General features: G+C 47.2%; 2 protein-coding genes across 2 annotated transcripts; both read left to right on the forward strand.

The window, feature by feature from the left end:
* Positions 1 to 16: 16 nt before the first annotated feature.
* On the forward strand, positions 17 to 15,716 carry LOC115551256 (methionine aminopeptidase 2-like). The gene is made up of 11 exons (XM_030366895.1): positions 17 to 515; positions 1,444 to 1,572; positions 2,194 to 2,256; positions 2,661 to 2,763; positions 3,461 to 3,622; positions 4,029 to 4,210; positions 4,708 to 4,802; positions 5,145 to 5,241; positions 5,579 to 5,682; positions 9,323 to 9,438; positions 15,443 to 15,716. Exons 1-11 carry the CDS (start codon positions 377 to 379, stop codon positions 15,693 to 15,695), a joined length of 1,443 nt encoding a protein of 480 aa, XP_030222755.1. The 5' UTR covers positions 17 to 376; the 3' UTR covers positions 15,696 to 15,716.
* LOC115551255 (zinc finger MYM-type protein 1-like) lies at positions 10,409 to 14,710 on the forward strand. Its single transcript, XM_030366894.1, has 4 exons — positions 10,409 to 11,162; positions 11,527 to 11,607; positions 11,742 to 11,822; positions 11,928 to 14,710. The coding sequence occupies exon 4, from the start codon at positions 12,410 to 12,412 to the stop codon at positions 14,261 to 14,263; it is 1,854 nt and encodes a 617-aa protein (XP_030222754.1). The 5' UTR covers positions 10,409 to 11,162; positions 11,527 to 11,607; positions 11,742 to 11,822; positions 11,928 to 12,409; the 3' UTR covers positions 14,264 to 14,710.
* Positions 15,717 to 17,116: the final 1,400 nt, after the last annotated feature.

Raw genomic sequence — 17,116 nt, forward strand, 5'->3', positions numbered from 1 at the left:
GGGAAATGTGCCTCAGCACGGAGAAAGTGGTCATCCTAGCGTGCATTGCAGCATCTGCAGGTCATCTGCAGAGGACGTGAGAACCGCAAAGCGGTGCTAAAATTGATTATTTGCATTTGTAACTGCATGCATACACGAGACATGTTTCGTAATATATTTCATTCATTCGTTGGGTTGTCATTGTGTTTTGTGTCGTGTTTTAAAGAAAATACAGAATAACTGATGTCCTATTCGGGGCCAGTTGTTGCGTTGTGATAGTTGTAGACCATCATTGGCTGGGACCCCTCCAGTAGCCTACTGGCTACACTTTCTGTTGTGACCACTGGAGGCTCCGAGCAGCCGGCGTCTGCATCACTTCAGCTGTCGGTCGCAGAGGATGGCGGAGCTACTGTCCCAAGTGGAGCCTGAACTTCTCAACGGGGTCGTCCCGACCGAGGAGAGGGGAGACGGCGACGCGTCGGAGTCAGTGAAGAAAAGGAGGAGGAAAAAGAAGAAAAGCAAGACACTCGCTCCAGGTAAGCGAGACACATGCGGATGAAGAATCGTTGAGAAAAAATAGCGCAATATGTGTCCCCCTCTGGCTACACGAGAGCATTAGATATGCGGGACGGGACCCCTGTCAGCGAGAGATCCATCGGAAAAGTGAGATGTTCTTTCTTACCCGAATGAGGACGTACAAACAAAGAGTTTCTCAAATAACCACATCCATTGTTAATAATATTATACGATATGGTTGCAAACTCTAATAAATCTGTTAAATGTGGTGCATTCTATGCATCCCTCATATGCCTAATTGTAAAACATTATGTGAGGGGAAATGTCCACAGTTTGGTGCAACAAGATCACAACCACAGTCGTGTGAACAAACCAAAAAAAACATTATGTACTCGCTGAACGATGATCGACTTGTATTTGCCTCACCACGTAAATACCGTTTCATTTCAAGCACGAGTTATCGAATTGGCCCAAAGTGCATGTGGAATGTTTTACTACAAAGCGCGGCCACTGAAGGTCTCGTGACATAATGCTGCAAGGTACACGTGTCCTTGAGGTGATTGATCCCCAGGTATAGGAAGTCATTATGCGTCGCGCCTGCCAACTTGTGAACACAGTTGATGCACTTTCTTTAAATGACTCCCAGACAGAAAGCGTTGACTGACATTTCTTTTAACTGTATGTGTGTGAGAAAATGTTTGATTGTGAGTTTGGCGTGTTGTGTTTGTTTTCATGTGTATGTGTGTGTGTTTGTCTGTGCGTGCTTGTATTTGCTGACGTATCCATTTTATGTATTTCCTTTCATGCATATGTATGTTTTGTTACTGTGTATGTGTGCGCATGTGTACGTGTGTGGGTGTTCATGGGCGTATGTGTGTGTGTGTGTGTGTGTGTGTGTGTGTGTGTGTGTGTGTGTGTGTGTGTGTGTGTGTGTGTGTGTGTGTGTAGTGTGTGACATTGCAGCAGGGACAAACCCCACGGAGGAGGAAGAGGACGTCAAAGGTGTGAGCGAAGCACTCCAACAGTTGGAGGAGCAAACTCTGGAGGACAAGGAGAAAGACGAGGATGGAGACGAAGGTAACCCTCTCTCCTCATCATCATCATCATCCTCAGCATCATTCCCATCCTCCTCCTCCTCCTCCTCTTCATCATCAGCCGGGCGATGGGCCGAGCTGATGATGAAGATGATGTACAGTGTAGAGCGGAGATAGGGGTGAGGAGGGGGGGGGGGGGGGGGGTAGATGTACATCGCGGTGGATCACAATCCAATAACCGCCTCCATTTTAGAAGCATAGCAGCATTGGGATGTTGGTATCTTGTCAGTTGTAATTGTGTATTTGTCATTAATCGTAAAATGACGCGTCATTATGGGTCGACATTGTCGTGGTTGATACGAGCACAGTGTTTCTCACGAGAGAGGTGACAAAAAGAGTTACTATAAAGGTGTATTAACATTGATTTAGGATCTTTGAGAAATGCCACTCTCGCGTCCTCTCAATATGGCAGAGCCTTGCCAACAAAAACTCCCATGATGCATTCTGATGTACGAGCCCTATTGTCTCTGTAACGTGATATGTGATTTCGTGACACCTGCCGGGACGCTTGCCCGGTCCTCCGTCCACATCACTCGGCTTACAACACGGGGACGGGAACCAAAACCAATGTTTCTTTATTTTTTTTGTTCTTGCTCCTCTTCAGATGGAGACGAGGGAGAGAACTCTGCGGGGAAGAAGAAGAAGAAAAAGAAGAAAAAGAAAGGCGGTAAGCTACTGCAACGCTGTGCCCCCATCTGAAGACAGAAAAGATAGTGTTTGTGTCGGTTCATTACCACTCCGCTGTAACCTCAACTCCTCGCCGCGCTCGAAAGGACTCCAACGCACTCACTGTACAGCAACCCTGTATGTATAGACACACAATCTGGATTCTCTGCATCGTTTCAGGCCAACCTTGAGCAAACCCAATTTATTCACGCTACAACGCAATTATTACAACATCAGTAGCAGCCCTACCGACAGTGTATAAGCTGCACAAGTGCTCCTCCTTAAACAGATTAAGCAATAATAAGATTAAGGACGTGAATGCATAGGGTGCTTTATAAGTCCGCTCGACTGTATAATAGGAATGTAAGTGGAGGACGTCTCCCCCTCTCTCTATGTGGGGCACAGCAAAGGGACAGACTGACCCCCCCACCGTCCCTATCTGCGAGCTCTATCCCGGCGGGGACTTCCCGAAGGGAGAGGAGTGCGAATACCCGCCGTCAAAAGACGGGTACGTGACCTCCCGGCTACACGCCCACGCCCCCTCCCCCCTCTGTCTGTATTCTGATGGCTTCCTACAAGCCTGTGTGCATGTGTGTGTGTGTGTTTGTACATTTGTGCATGTGTGTGTGTGTGCGTGTGTGCATGCGTGTGTGCATGTGTGTGTGTGTGTGTGCGTGTGTGTGTGTGTGTGGGTGCATGTGTGTGTGTGTGTGTGTGTGCATGTGTGTGTGTGTGTGTGCATGTGTGTGTGTGTGTGTGTGTGTGTGTGTGTGTGTGTGCATGTGAGTGTGGATGCATGTTTGTGTTTGCGCAGGTGTGTGTGTGTGTGTGTGTGTGTGTGTGTGTGCGTGTGTGTGTGTGTGTGGGGGCAGGTGTGTGTGTGGGTGCGTGTGTGTGTATGTGCATGTGTGTGTGTGTGTGTGTGTGTGTGTGTGCGTGTGTGTGTGTGTGTGTGGGAGCATGTTTGTGTTTACACACATGTCTGCCCCGTTTGGGGGATTTGATTTTTTACTACGCAGCAGCAATTTGTTCTGACACATTTTCCCTCCGCGACGGAAAAGTGAGGTTCCCTCCCCATCCCGGCGGCAGCCTGCACCCCATCAGATACCACATCACTCCACATCTGCATAATGAGTCAATAACACCTTCCCCCTATCGCCTACCTGTCCGCCCCTTCATCATCAACCCCCCCCCACCCCCACCAGGCGCAGTGCAGCATGGCGGACCACCAGCGAGGAGAAGCGGGTGCTCGATAAGGCCAACGAGGAGATGTGGAGCGACTTCAGGCAGGCCGCCGAGGCCCACCGCCAGGTGCGGGCGTACGTCCGCACCTGGATCCAGCCGGGCATGGCCATGATCGACATTTGGTGAGACGTACACGGGACGGATCAAAACATCGACTGCGTCCGAATCGGTCAACGTATCACTTCAACTCCTCCTCATGGAGATTCAGTGGCTATGTCCGCCTAGCTCACTCAGCAAATACTCATTGTATATACACTCAAATACAAATACTCATTAACCAGACCTTTTATTCCGAAAGGACTTTAAAGGGAGTTTGACAAGTCAAACTCCAATTCACATTTTTATATGCAATAATACCAATATCAGAGTCAGACTAAATAAAACTTAGTCGTTTACTTCCTCCCTTCTCCTCTTTCTGGTTCCTCTGCCCGTTGACCCTACCCCTCTCCGTGTCCCCCCTACCCCTCTCCGTGTCCCCCACCCCCCCCCCCCCCCCGCCTGGCGTTACGTGGCTCGCGGGCCCGGCAGCGAGCGCCTCGAGGACTGCTCCCGCAGGCTGATCAAGGAGAACGGGCTGCACGCGGGCCTGGCCTTCCCCACCGGCTGCTCCATCAACCACTGCGCCGCCCACTACACCCCCAACGCCGGCGACACCACCGTGCTGCGCTACGACGACGTCTGCAAGATCGACTTCGGAACGCACGTCAACGGTACGGACGCTCCCCGGCGGACAGGCCGAACGGACGGACGACGCGTTGAACGAATCACGTCGGATCGATGGTTATTCGTATAGTGCACGTGTTCCTAAATAAGAATAGCAATGTGCTTCACGGGTCAAAATAAATAGATCTGAATTATACGGTGAAATGAAGACACGCACACTTAAGATTTTAAAACATTAGAATGGCAAATAAATTAACAACAAAGGAAAAATTAGATGAGAGAATAATTGTCCAGAAGTGAAAGCAAGGCGAGTGTCTGCGTTCTAATGCCGAGGAAAGCGGTGGAAGCATCATCACCGTTTGTTAATCTGCTGGTACAGTAATGCTCCGGCGTCAGCTGGAAGTATTAATCAAGCGCCCCCTTTGGGGCGCGCATCGCCACCCGTCGAAGCCCTTCTTGAATGGATGCTGTGAGATAATGTGTGGACGCCCCGGTGCGTCACACAGCCGGGATGATAACGTGTGTACGCCTTGACGCCCCACAGGTCGGATAATCGACTGTGCCTTCACCGTCACCTTTAATCCCAAGTACGACAGGCTGCTGGAGGCAGTGAAGGACGCCACCGACACAGGCATCAGGGTAACACCGCTCGGGGGAAATTGAAAAACACCCTTCCCAGTCGCTGCTCCATAAATCGTGGTCACCGCAAAGAGACTCGGGGATGATTTAACTTGTCACCAGTGTCACAGTCTCTCAGGCCCTACTTACCCGTGTCCGTGTAAACTCCTCTCTCTCTCTCTCTCTCGCCCTCTCTCGCCCTCTCTCTCTCTCTCTCTCTCTCTCTCTCTCTCTCTCTCTCTCTCTCTCTCTCTCTCTCTCTCTCTCTCTCTCTCTCTCTCTCTCTCTCTCTCTCTCTCTCTCTCTCTCTCTCTCTCTCTCTCTCTCTCGCCCCCCCTCTCTCTCTCTCTCTGTCTCCCTCAGTTTGCAGGGATTGATGTGCGCCTGTGTGATGTGGGTGAGACCATCCAGGAAGTCATGGAGTCATACGAGGTGGAGATCGATGGGAAAACCTACCAAGGTAGTGTTGTTATACCGCGCTGTTTATTTTGGGATTTAGCAGGAAAACCTCATTCCAAAGTGCCTTGTGGTGAATGTGTATTCCTTTAGGAGCAGGTAGAGGTTGATCTTGCTCAAGGGTTCCTATACGGGTATACCGGGCATGCTGGGACCTGAGCCCAGAACCTTTAAGCAAGGGAAGTGAAACCGTTTAACCGCTTGAGTACCTGGCTCCCCTGCTCATAGGAATATTATTATTAGCCTGCGTCCTTTTCAGATGATTCATGGATGTTATCATGAGGGCCAGATCAGGCCACAGATCTGTGTTCAACACCCGGGTTTGCTGTGTTCTTTTGCAGTGAAGCCGATAAGGAACCTGAACGGCCACTCTATCGGTCAGTACCGGATCCACTCAGGGAAGACCGTCCCCATCGTGAAGGGCGGCGAGGCCACGCGGATGGAGGTGGGTTCATAGCTCTCCATTCATTGGCTACTGGCATGGTACCACTTCACAATGAAGATACATTCAGTCATTAACTAACCATTGATTAACATGAGTAAATGAATTCATAAGCATTATTATGTAGCATGAGCATAGGGGTTTAGGGCTAGGGTTATTGGGTTAGTAGGTCAAATAATAGTTAGTTAACATGAACAACATAAGTTAACGTAACACCATTAGCTAATGAAAACTAGACCATAAGTAAAGCGTCTATTTACTGTAAGTGTTTGCTTAATACTGCATCAACAAATATGAATGAATCCTTTATTGTGTATATAATATTCCCTTATTGTAAAGTGTTAGCAATCACAATTGGGCAAGGACTGGATCCCGGAAAAAAGGAGAGTGCGATCCAAACCCAACGCTAATTTATCGACATGTCTGCAATCAAAGTCCTTCTTTACGGCCTGACCTTGATTATGCAATAAACACCCCTCTAAAATGTTGCATTACGAGGTGCAGACGGGCTAAGTGTGGGACGGCTAAAATTACAACTGAGCACACGGAACGCTCGCATTTACTGCCGCCGCAATCCTCCACTCGCCCTGTTGGGCGGTTTAATTACACCGTCAATGGCATTACCGGGCCTGTCCTGTATCGACACCTTCAGGGGTAATACCACTGCAAGGGAATAGTGTTATAGGAACAATAACACTGTTAAAGTTAACGCACTCCCTGTCCTCGTGGTGAAGGGAGAGAGAGAGAGAGAGAGAGAGAGAGAGGGGGAGAGAGAGGGGGAGAGAGAGCGAGAGACAGAGACAGAGACAGAGACAGAGAGAGAGAGAGAGAGAGAGAGAGAGAGAGAGAGAGAGAGAGAGAGAGGGGGAGAGAGAGAGAGAGAGAGAGAGAGAGAGAGAGGGGGGGGAGAGAGAGAGAGAGAGAGAGCGAGAGACAGAGAGAGAGAGAGAGAGAGAGAGAGAGAGAGAGAGAGAGAGAGAGAGAGAGAGAGAGAGAGAGAGAGAGAGAGAGAGAGAGAGAGAGAGAGAGAGAGAGAGAGAGAGAGAGAGAGAGAGAGAGAGAGAGAGACCTCCTCTCCTTTCAGTCAGACACAGACGTCAATATAAACTTCCTGTGGTAACATCTGTGATGTCACAGAGGTTTTTTTTGCTGCACAGCTGTGATGCCAACACTGTTTGGACCGAAATGAGGAATTTAATTGGCACACTGCTGACTCAAGCTTTTCACCTGATGGCACACACAGTGTGTGTGTGTGTGTGTGTGTGTGTGTGTGTGTGTGTGTGTGTGTGTGTGTGTGTGTGTGTGTGTGTGTGTGTGTGTGTGTGTGTGGGGCCGTTTGTTGGTGATGGTGTGTGTGAGTGCAGGTATGTGTGTGCATGTCTGTCTGTTATGTTGAGTGTTTACAGGTTTATGTGTGTGTGTGCGCGTGTATGTGTGTGTGTGTGTGTGTGTGTGTGTGTGTGTGTGTGTGTGTGTGTATGTGTGTGTGTGTGTGTGTGTGTGTGTGTGTGTGTGTGTGTGTGTGTGTGTGTGTCTGTGCATGCTTATTTCTGTTTGTGTTTGTTTGTGTGAATGCCAGTGTGTGTGCATGATTGTTTGTGTGTGTGGGGGTGCGGGTGTGTGTGTGTGTGGGTGTGTGTGTGTGTGTGGGGGTGTGTGTGTGTGTGTGTGTGTGTGTGTGTGTGTGTGTGTGTGTGGGTGTGTGTGTGTGTGTGGGGGTGTGTGTGTGTGTGTGTGTGTGTGTGTGTGTGTGTGTGTGTGTGTGTGTGGGTGTGTGGGGGTGTGTGTGTGTGTGTGGGTGTGTGTGTGTGTGTGGGGGTGTGTGTGTGTGTGGGTGTGTGTGTGTGTGTGGGGGTGTGTGTGTGTGTGTGTGTGTGTGTGTGTGTGTGTGGGTGTGTGTGTGTGTGTGGGGGTGCGGGTGTGTGTGTGGGGGTGTGTGTGTGTGTGTGGGGGTGTGTGTGTGTGTGTGGGGGTGCGGGTGTGTGTGTGGGGGTGTGTGTGTGTGTGTGTGTGGGTGTGTGTGTGTGTGTGGGGGGGGTCCGGTGGGCGTGCTGACGATGCAGCTCTTCGCTTTGTGTTTTCTACAAGCCAAGGTGTGTTGCCGTAACAGAGCCCTTACTGCTCCATTGTGGTCGGGGGGGGTCTAGTCTGGAGTGGCAACTGGGCCGGCCATGTGGCTGCCAGCACTCTGACTGATTATCCTGAGAGAGAGAGAGAGACAGAGAGAGAGAGAGAGAGAGAGAGAGAGAGAGAGAGAGAGAGAGAGAGAGAGAGAGAGAGAGAGAGAGAGAGAGAGAGAGAGAGAGAGAGAGAGACAGAGAGAGAGACAGAGAGAGAGAGAGAGAGAGAGAGAGAGAGAGAGAGAGGGAGAGGGAGACGGAGACGGAGACGGGGACGGGGACAGAGAGAGAGAGAGAGACACACAGAGACAGAGAGAGAGACACAGAGACAGAGACAGAGACAGAGACAGAGAGCGAGAGAGAGAGAGAGAGACGCACACACAGACTGTAGAGACAGAGAGTGTCGCAGTGTTATCAGCTAATACCACAGAGACGTATGCACAACAACCATGCACTAATACCCCCCCCCAGCCGATGAACCAGGCGTAACCGATAGGCCTCCCAGCCAGGCGAGGGGGAGGGGGAGGGGGGGTAGGAGGCGACGAGGAGACAAGAAAGACGGGAGCGTCATTAATGGACTGCACAGCGACCGTGTCCGGCGGTCTTCCACCCGGCGTCTGAGTTATGAGTCCATTTACACCGCGGCCCCCGGAGGAGGGGAGGAAAGGTCATCCCGCGGCCGGGCAGGGGAGTTCTCCTCTGCTTTGGTCGGTGTCTTCTCGGTGACCTCCGCTGGCATGATCTCATTCATGTTCCCCCGAGGTTTAATGAGCGTCGGAACAGCAGAGGCTGGGCTGAAACGCGGTTTTAAAACATGTAGCACGTGTAGAATTTTGCCACTGTGTAAAATATTAAAGACTAGTCCTTACACTTGGATATGCGGATTGCAACTACATGTCACTAGCTACCTTTCAATCCCCCTGCTTTTGTGCGAATTTTGAAGAATTGAATCAGTAAACGGTGATGGAAACACCAAAATTTGCATAAAAATCCTCTAATACTCCAAAAAGTTTTTCCGGTCTCTTGAGGTGGTTTTTGACTTATGCGAAAGAGAGTAAATGTGCAAAATGGGAGATGGAAACACACTTTCAAAACAGCTGTGACGTACCGAACATCAAACACACGGGACTGACAACATCAACCCCGCCGACGTCAACTTGTAGTGTCAATATAGGCCTATCAATATTTTTAAGCGTTTGTATATCCTTTAAATACATCCTTTAAATATATCCTTTAAATGCGTCCATGGAACAGATGGCCAATGTGAATGAGAGATACGTGGGGAACGATGAAGAGGTTAAGAGCTTTTCCTTGCTCTCATCGAAGAAAAAGTGTGTAGTTTTCCGCTCCAACCACTTGATGGAAACGCACCTAATTCAAATTTATTTTTTGCAAACTTTCTAAAGATTCGCTTCACCTTTAGATGGAAACGTGACTACTGTTAGGATGTGCTGAAAGTTCACACATCATCACACAATGAAACCTCAACGTCTTCTCCTTCTGCTGTGTCGCCCTGACCCCAGGAGGGTGAAGTGTACGCCATCGAGACCTTCGGCAGCACGGGCAGAGGGGCCGTCCACGATGACATGGAGTGCTCGCACTACATGAAGAACTTCAAAGTGGGGCACGTGCCCATCAGGTGGGACAATACGCCCTACTCCTCTGAGCTTCCGCGTCTCGGTGTTTGAGGCGGGATGTCCGCTTTGAACGTTATTATTTTAGGTCGATGTGGCCGACTGTGGGTTCTCATCATATATTTCGCAATATGATCATTGGAATGCTCGGCTTAAGTGTATTTATTTGGATTCACGTCCCGTATTACTGCAATATATATATATTTTTATATAAAACAATACCATTTGATGGATGTTTTTATCTCCTTGAATATACAAACATCCTGAGCATGAGTTGAGCCCCTCACTCACCCTGGCACTGTGAAGGCCATGATGAGCTGCAGTCCTCCTATGTGGTTAGGCCATTTAGTCTTTGTTAACATAGCTGCCATTGGTCGCAGAAAACTCGGTCAAGAAAGATGAGAAGAATTCATAGAATTCGAAGGCAAACCCATGCGTCTAGTTTGCTTAGAAGCGAAATCAGTCATTAAAGATATCCACTTAAGTCGCCACTACAACTACTACAACTGCTTGTTGGGTTTGAGTTCATTGAGTTGTTGCACTTAATGTTGGGCCACTGTTTTTCAGTTTTTTGACTTCATGGAATGATGATGTATGTGAGCGCTTTGCACTGATAAAAATACTGACCATTCATGTGGCTGTTTGAGCATGGAAAACATGAAATTAATGTATGTTGGTTCAATTAACATACCAGGGCCGGCGATTGGCATAGGCGACCTAGGCAATTGCCTAGGGCGACAAATGTGTTGGGGGCGCCCTCTAGCGGCGCCCTTAATTAATTTAATTTAATTAAACAAGCGAAGATTTTTTTTTATTATTAAACACGATTATCCTAGGGCGCCCCCTCAGCCAGACGTTTAGTTAATCGTTTTTTTTTATGTTTTTTGTAAATCATTTTCCATGGGGGGGGGGGGGGCGTTGCGGGGCGTGAAAGACGTTACGTTCGGTAAATTAAGATGCGTCGATCAAGGGCGTTGCGGGGCGTGAAAGACGTTACGTTCGGTAAATTAAGATGCGTCGATCAAGCTTGACATAGGTATTGACTCTTAAAATGAAAAGGACTAAAGTTAAACCCTCTGGCGCGCAAGGACGAAAACGTAAAAAAGAAGAAGAAGAAAAGAAAGCCCAGTATAGAGGTAATTGACGTTGACCTCTGCCATTATAGTGTCAAACTCATGTCAGGCTGTCAAGTGCATCATGTAACATTGCGGCCGCTCAGGCAGCTACCGCGGCGCTAGCCACCGCTAGCCACCGACTTTTAAGGGACAATTCCGGTATTTTGAACATTGAGCCCCGTTTCTGGTTTGTCTAGGATGAAATAAGAGTGATTACCAACGAAATTCTTACTATTGGTCCTGTCCCGGGTATTTGGCTAATTTTGAATTCTATAATTCGAAATGATTGAATTTTCAAATCGCGTTTTCAGGCCCCCCCTAACCCTAACCGGAAACGGAAAGGGAGACTGGTTGTAGTCTTTTTGCTCGGTTCTCCGTATCAACCGTAGGGCTAAAACCGAGCGAAAAGACTACAACCAGTAATCTCCCTTTCCTTTTACGGTTCGGTTTCGGTTTCAATGAATTTACAAAAGGCCAAATAAAACACGGAATAAACAGTATTTCGTATATATATTTTTTTAATTGGCCAGATGCACTCAAGCAATATTTGCAGAAGCCAGCACCTGCAGGAGAAAGGACACCTGATCCGTCATGTTCACCTCTCTCTGAACTTTGTAAGTACAACTAATAATAATAATAATAATAATACATTTAATTTAGAGGCGCCTTTCAAGACACCCAAGGTCACCTTACAGAGCACTACTAGTACTAGTACTATTGTTGCTGTTTTTGTTATTGTTATTATTAGCAATTATTACTATTATTATTATAACTTTTTTGTTATTAGTAGTATTATTTAGTCTTGTAGCAGCCTAGTAGTAATAATAGTAGTGGTGGTAGTAATTGTAAGTTACCTACTACAAGTTACATGGTCAGATAAAATGTATTTGTACAATACAACTATGTGGAAGGATGATAGAAATGACCAAATGCAATTGTGTAATGAACAGCATGGATGAACTCTATGTTTAAATACAGCTGCAGCAGGAGAAGGGACATCCAGTAGTAGTACTCCAGGGACCAGTGGAACACAGGCCAGGTACACACAGCCTGCATCAGGTGAGTGAGTCTATTTAATAGTATTTATTCAAGCCACGTCCATAGCTTGTTTTCTAAAAGTAATTCAAATACATGATCATTTTCACATCATTATTAAACACTGCTTGTCTGGTATACTATATGCTTGAATACAGGTGAAGGTGAAGGGACATCAAGCACTCAGGGCATCAGTGAAACACAGACGACTGAGACCAGGGACACGCAGCCTGAAGCAAGTAAGTCCTTTGCATAACTAAGCCAACAACCACCTGACAAAATGTACTTGAAGATCCCTATGAAATCCCTATGAAACTAATTTCAACCACATCTGGCTGATACAGGTGAAGGGGCCACATCTAGTATTCCAGGCACCAGTAAAACACAGACCACTGAGACCAGTGAAGGAACAACAACCGCAACATGCTCTGCTACTACACTGCCGCCTGCAGACACCTCACCCTCCTCAATTCCTAATATCCAGGGAGCACCCATAGATCCTGCTGACTGGCCAGCCCTCTGTGATGCGGTAAGGACTGAGTTAGTTAGTAGAGGACCATACAAGACCAATCCAGACTTTACATTTCCCAAAAGAGATGATGGGAGAAGCTGCCACCACCACTACTTCTACAGGAAATTAGTCAATGGGGAGAAAGTCAAGAGAAGCTGGCTTGTATATTCAAGGAAAACCAATACTCTGTACTGCTTCTGCTGCAAGCTCTTTTCAAAGAAACATTTTAACCTCAATAGTAGTGGCCTAAATGACTGGAAGAATTGCGGGGAGATCCTGAAAAGCCATGAGCAAAGTTCAGAGCATTTAGGGCACATGACCTCATGGAAGGAACTGGAGACTCGACTTGAAAAGGGCCAAACAATTGACAAAATGGAAATGGCACTCCTTCAAGCTGAAAGGAGGAGGTGGCGTGATGTGCTGACCAGGTTGGTCGCCATAATACAGTCTTTGGCCGAGCGAAATATTCCCATGCGGGGGAGCTCAGACAGACTATACCAGCCAAATAATGGGAACTTCCTTAAGGAAGTTGAGCTCATGGCCAGGTTTGACCCAGTTCTCAAACAACATGTTGCTGATGTGGAGAGAGGAGCCAGGCATGCAACATACTTGTCAAAGGATATTCAAAATGAACTAATTGATTGCATTGGTGAAAAAATTGTTCACTATATGTTAAGGGAGATAAAGCTGGCCAAATACTATTCCATTATTTTGGATTGCACCCCAGACCTCAGCCACGTAGAGCAGTTGTCGGTTATAGTTAGAATTGTTGCAGCAGACGACACCGACACCCCAAAAATAAAAGAACATTTCATGGGGTTCCTTGAAGTTGAATCATCCACGGGAGAAAGCCTCTCCAACCTCATTCTGAAGAGACTAGAAGAGTTCAACCTTCCCTTCGAAGACTGCCGGGGACAGTCTTACGACAACGGCGCAAATATGAAGGGAAAGGTCAAAGGTGTCCAAGCTAGACTTCTGAAAAAAAATCCAAGAGCTTTATTCGTCCCGTGCGGAGCACATACTTTAAATCTTGTTGTTGCGGATGCAGCAAAAAGTTCTACGGATGCACTCAGTTATTTTGGCTACCTACAAAGAATTTTTACACTATTCTCTGCCTCCACACAAAGGTGGGCCATCCTAAAGCACCACGTCCAAACAACTGTGAAATCCTGGTCAGATACAAGATGGGAAAGTCGAATTAGCAGTGTGCAGGCTGTGAGATTCCAGACAGCGGAGGTGAGGGATGCCCTTCTTGAGGTCAGGGAGAAAGCCACTGACTCAATGGTAATAACTGAAGCACAGTCTTTGGCTGAAGAAGTTGGGTCATACCGCTTCACCATTTGTAGCATTGTGTGGTATGACATGCTGGCCAAAATACATCATGTCAGCAAAGCATTGCAGTCTGTGTCAATGCAGCTGGATGTGGCTCTGAATCTCCTGAGGAAAACAGTAGACTCTCTGGTGAGCTATAGAAGCACTGGGTTCGCTTCTGCTCAGGTATCCGCAAGAGATCTCTGTGAGGAGATCAATGTGGACACCGTCCTAAAGCAGAAGAGGCTGAGAAAAACAAAGAGACAGTTCTCTTATGAATCCCCTGATGAGCCAGAAGGAGACGCACTTAAGAAATTAGAAATTTCCTTCTTCAATGTTATTGTCGATGCGTCGGTAACATCACTGCAAGAACGCTTCAAGCTTTTGGGTGATGTTCAGGACAAGTTTGGAGTGTTAATTAACTTCCCTAATTTGACAGAGGAAGAACTCGCCCAGGAGTGCGAAACCCTCAGCAACACTCTGAGCCAAGGTGACCATAAAGACTTTGACGGGAGGGAACTGGCACTTGAGTTGAACAATTTCCAAGCATTGCCAAAAGCCGGCATGACGACAATGGAAATTCTAAATCACTTAAAAGAGAAGAAACTTGAAGAAGTTTTCCCAAATATGTGGGTGGCCCTAAGAATTGCTGTCACATTACCTGTGACTGTAGCTTCTGCTGAAAGAAGCTTCTCAAAATTAAAATTACTGAAGACCTACCTAAGGTCAACGATGAGTCAAGAACGCCTCAATGGGCTTGCACTGATGAGCGTCAACCAAGAGGTCTCAAGTCAGATATCATTTGATGATACCATCAACACATTTGCCATTAGGAAGTCTAGAATTGTCAAATTCTAATGCTGCGTCACTTTGAAAGGTCAATAGAAATGCCCGATACAACTGCACTTTTGTTCGTAGAGTGTTTAATAGTTAAACTGGTGTCCATTATAGTGTTCTTTTAGTGTGTTTTTTTTTTAAGTTCATAACATTCTTTGTAGCATTTTTGTATATATTTGCATATTTTGACTTGATACTTTTGGCTTATTTTTACTTGTATGCTTAAGTGTTTATGAATGTATATAAGTCATTTAAAAGAATTAAAAAGAAAATATTCTGAAACATTTCTGTTTGTTGTCCATGCATCACACATTTATTTGCAATGTAGTATAGTGGAGCTATAATTGTGTGAAAATGCTGCAAGCAAAGTAAAGGTAAATCAGTTAATATGCGTCTTAAGTGATGTTTAATATAGCAATGTAAATTAACAGGGCAACGCTCGGCTCGCTATTGGGGGGGGGGGGGGCGCAAAAACTCAATCTCGCCTAGGGCTACAAAAGGGCCAGAACCGGCCCTGTAACATACCATACATAGGTTATGATTCTGGATGATTTTTTAGGTAGTGGCCATCCCCAAAATGCACCAGAATACAGGAAATCATATCTACCAAATTCAAAATTGTGTAGCTTCTCTCAGCTCACGTTTAGTTGAAGTTTGCATTCATGTGGCCCTCCGATGGTTATGATGAAAAATGTGGCCTCTTTATCATATCCCCTCATCAAATTGTTCTCAACATTTCAAGACGACCCAATAGGGTCATAATCTTTTATGATTAAATATGGGAGCTTAAGCAGTGCTGCGGACATTACATTTCTTTCACTCAATATTACTTGTTTGTCGTGCACATGGCCAGAAGGTTGGGATGGGCACCCAGCTACCTTTTTAAACATTGTCCTCCCGTGTGGCTCAACTGAGATCAGTAGAGCCACACAGGAAGAAGCATTGGGGAGGAATCTACCAGTCCTCCACCCATTCTGAACGACTCCTTCTCCAACGCCTCCCCTGTGTGTGTGTGTGTGTGTGTGTGTGTGTGTGTGTGTGTGTGTGTGTGTGTGTGTGTGTGTGTGTGTGTCTGTGTGTGTGTGTGTGTGTGTGTGTGTGTGTGTGTGTGCGTGTGTGTGTGTGTGCGTGCGTGCGTGCGTGCGTGCGTGCGTGCGTGCGTGCGTGCGTGCGTGCGTGCGTGCGTGCGTGTTCCTCCAGGCTCCCCAGGGCCAAGCATCTCCTGAACGTGATCAACGAGAACTTCGGCACGCTGGCGTTCTGCCGGCGGTGGCTGGACCGCCACGGCGAGAGCAAGTACCTGATGGCGCTGAAGAACCTGTGCGACCTGGGCATCATCGACCCCTACCCCCCGCTGTGCGACACCAAGGGCAGCTACACGGCGCAGTACGAGCACACCATCCTCCTCCGGCCCACCGCCAAGGAGGTGGTGAGCCGCGGGGACGACTACTGACCCCCCCCCCCCCCCCCCCCCCCCCCCGGGGCCGGAACCGTCGCCCAGGGCGACGGCACACGACACATTATGCAATTATTACGATTACCCAGTGAGCCTTTGGAATCGCTCCTCGCTTACGCGGCAGATCTTTCTAGATCGTGTTTTAGATTTAGGACAACGAGAGGACGGCTCCGGTGGTTTGCTTGTGTTTATTTGTATTTATTTTTTCTTCAAAGGATCAAGCCAAGTATTTAGAAAGAGAACATATCGTAGAGCAAAGCTTAGCATTGTTGTCTTAGTTATCCATCGCTGCACTGCTTTTAGAAGATATGCAAACGAAACCTATACAAAGATTAATGCAAAAAATACTATAAGGGCTTGGCCGACGCCCTCCCCAAGTGTTGCGCGCCCATTGCGGATTCCGAGGAGAAATGTTATGAAACGATTTATATTACTAGATTCCTTTGCTCTATTTTAATTTGATGCAGTTTTCTAAGTAATAAATCGGTATGAATCTTATTTTAAATCCAATCTCATTATTTAATTCTGTGAAATCCAATGCTACCTGAAAAAATCCAATACAATTTAGAATTAATTCTATCTTTCAGCCAACAGAGGGCAGTATTTAACACATTATTATCCCCGCAGCTGAATATACATACAGGCCAACGATGGCAATAGACTTAAGTAGAATCTCACTATGAAATATTAAAGACACCATTTCGGATGAAGAATGACCCACATATTGCGCGGTTTCCCGACTGCCATCAATTTTCCTCACAAACTCCACATGTAGGACACACAGAGCAATATCATCACGGAATGTCTCTGGTGATTTCAGACTGCATTAGCCGCTGCAGGCTTTACTACCTCTATGTCCTTTACATGTTCACCGCGGGCCCTTACTCTCAGTCGTGGGAGTGCTCTGCGACAAGGACACTGAGGAGGAAGATGATGATGAGGTTGATGCTGATGATGATGTTATATTTGAAAGAATTCATCATGTCTCCACACAGGCTGTTTTCCCTATTCCGTCGAGACGACCTGGAAACTATTCTTAACTTTGGCCTGGCTAAAATATGGCCGTCTGAACTCAGCGGCTGGATTCCACCGCCAGGTTTGGCAGCATATTTATTTTAGGGTGTAAGGGAGCTGCAGAGGTGTCTCTCACTCACTCACTCACTCACTCACTCACTCACTCACTCACTCATTCATTCACTCAAACACATAAGCACACACCAAAACACGCACACACACACACACACAAAAAAAAGGGTGAAATAAAGTGCAGATCTGAGGCTATTCAGCCATTTTGGGCGACTAAACAACGGGACAATGAGCCCACTATAACAGGACAGTCCAGTGGGTAGGTCCCAGTGTGACGGTGGTTGGTTCAAACCCCTATGTCAACAGTCAGTACAGGCATCCTTGAGCGAGAG

This window comes from Gadus morhua, chromosome 9 (genome assembly GCF_902167405.1).
Source record: "Gadus morhua chromosome 9, gadMor3.0, whole genome shotgun sequence".
Classification (NCBI taxonomy): Eukaryota; Metazoa; Chordata; class Actinopteri; order Gadiformes; family Gadidae; genus Gadus; species Gadus morhua.

Coding starts and splice junctions, on each gene's coding strand:
- LOC115551256 (XM_030366895.1), top strand. CDS start 377: ATGGCGGAGCTACTGTCCCAAGTGGAGCCTGAACTTCTCAACGGGGTC. Junction 516..1,443: donor AAGCAAGACACTCGCTCCAG/GTAAGCGAGACA, acceptor GTGTGTGTGTAG/TGTGTGACATTGCAGCAGGG. Junction 2,764..3,460: donor TACCCGCCGTCAAAAGACGG/GTACGTGACCTC, acceptor CACCCCCACCAG/GCGCAGTGCAGCATGGCGGA.
- LOC115551255 (XM_030366894.1), top strand. CDS start 12,410: ATGACCTCATGGAAGGAACTGGAGACTCGACTTGAAAAGGGCCAAACA.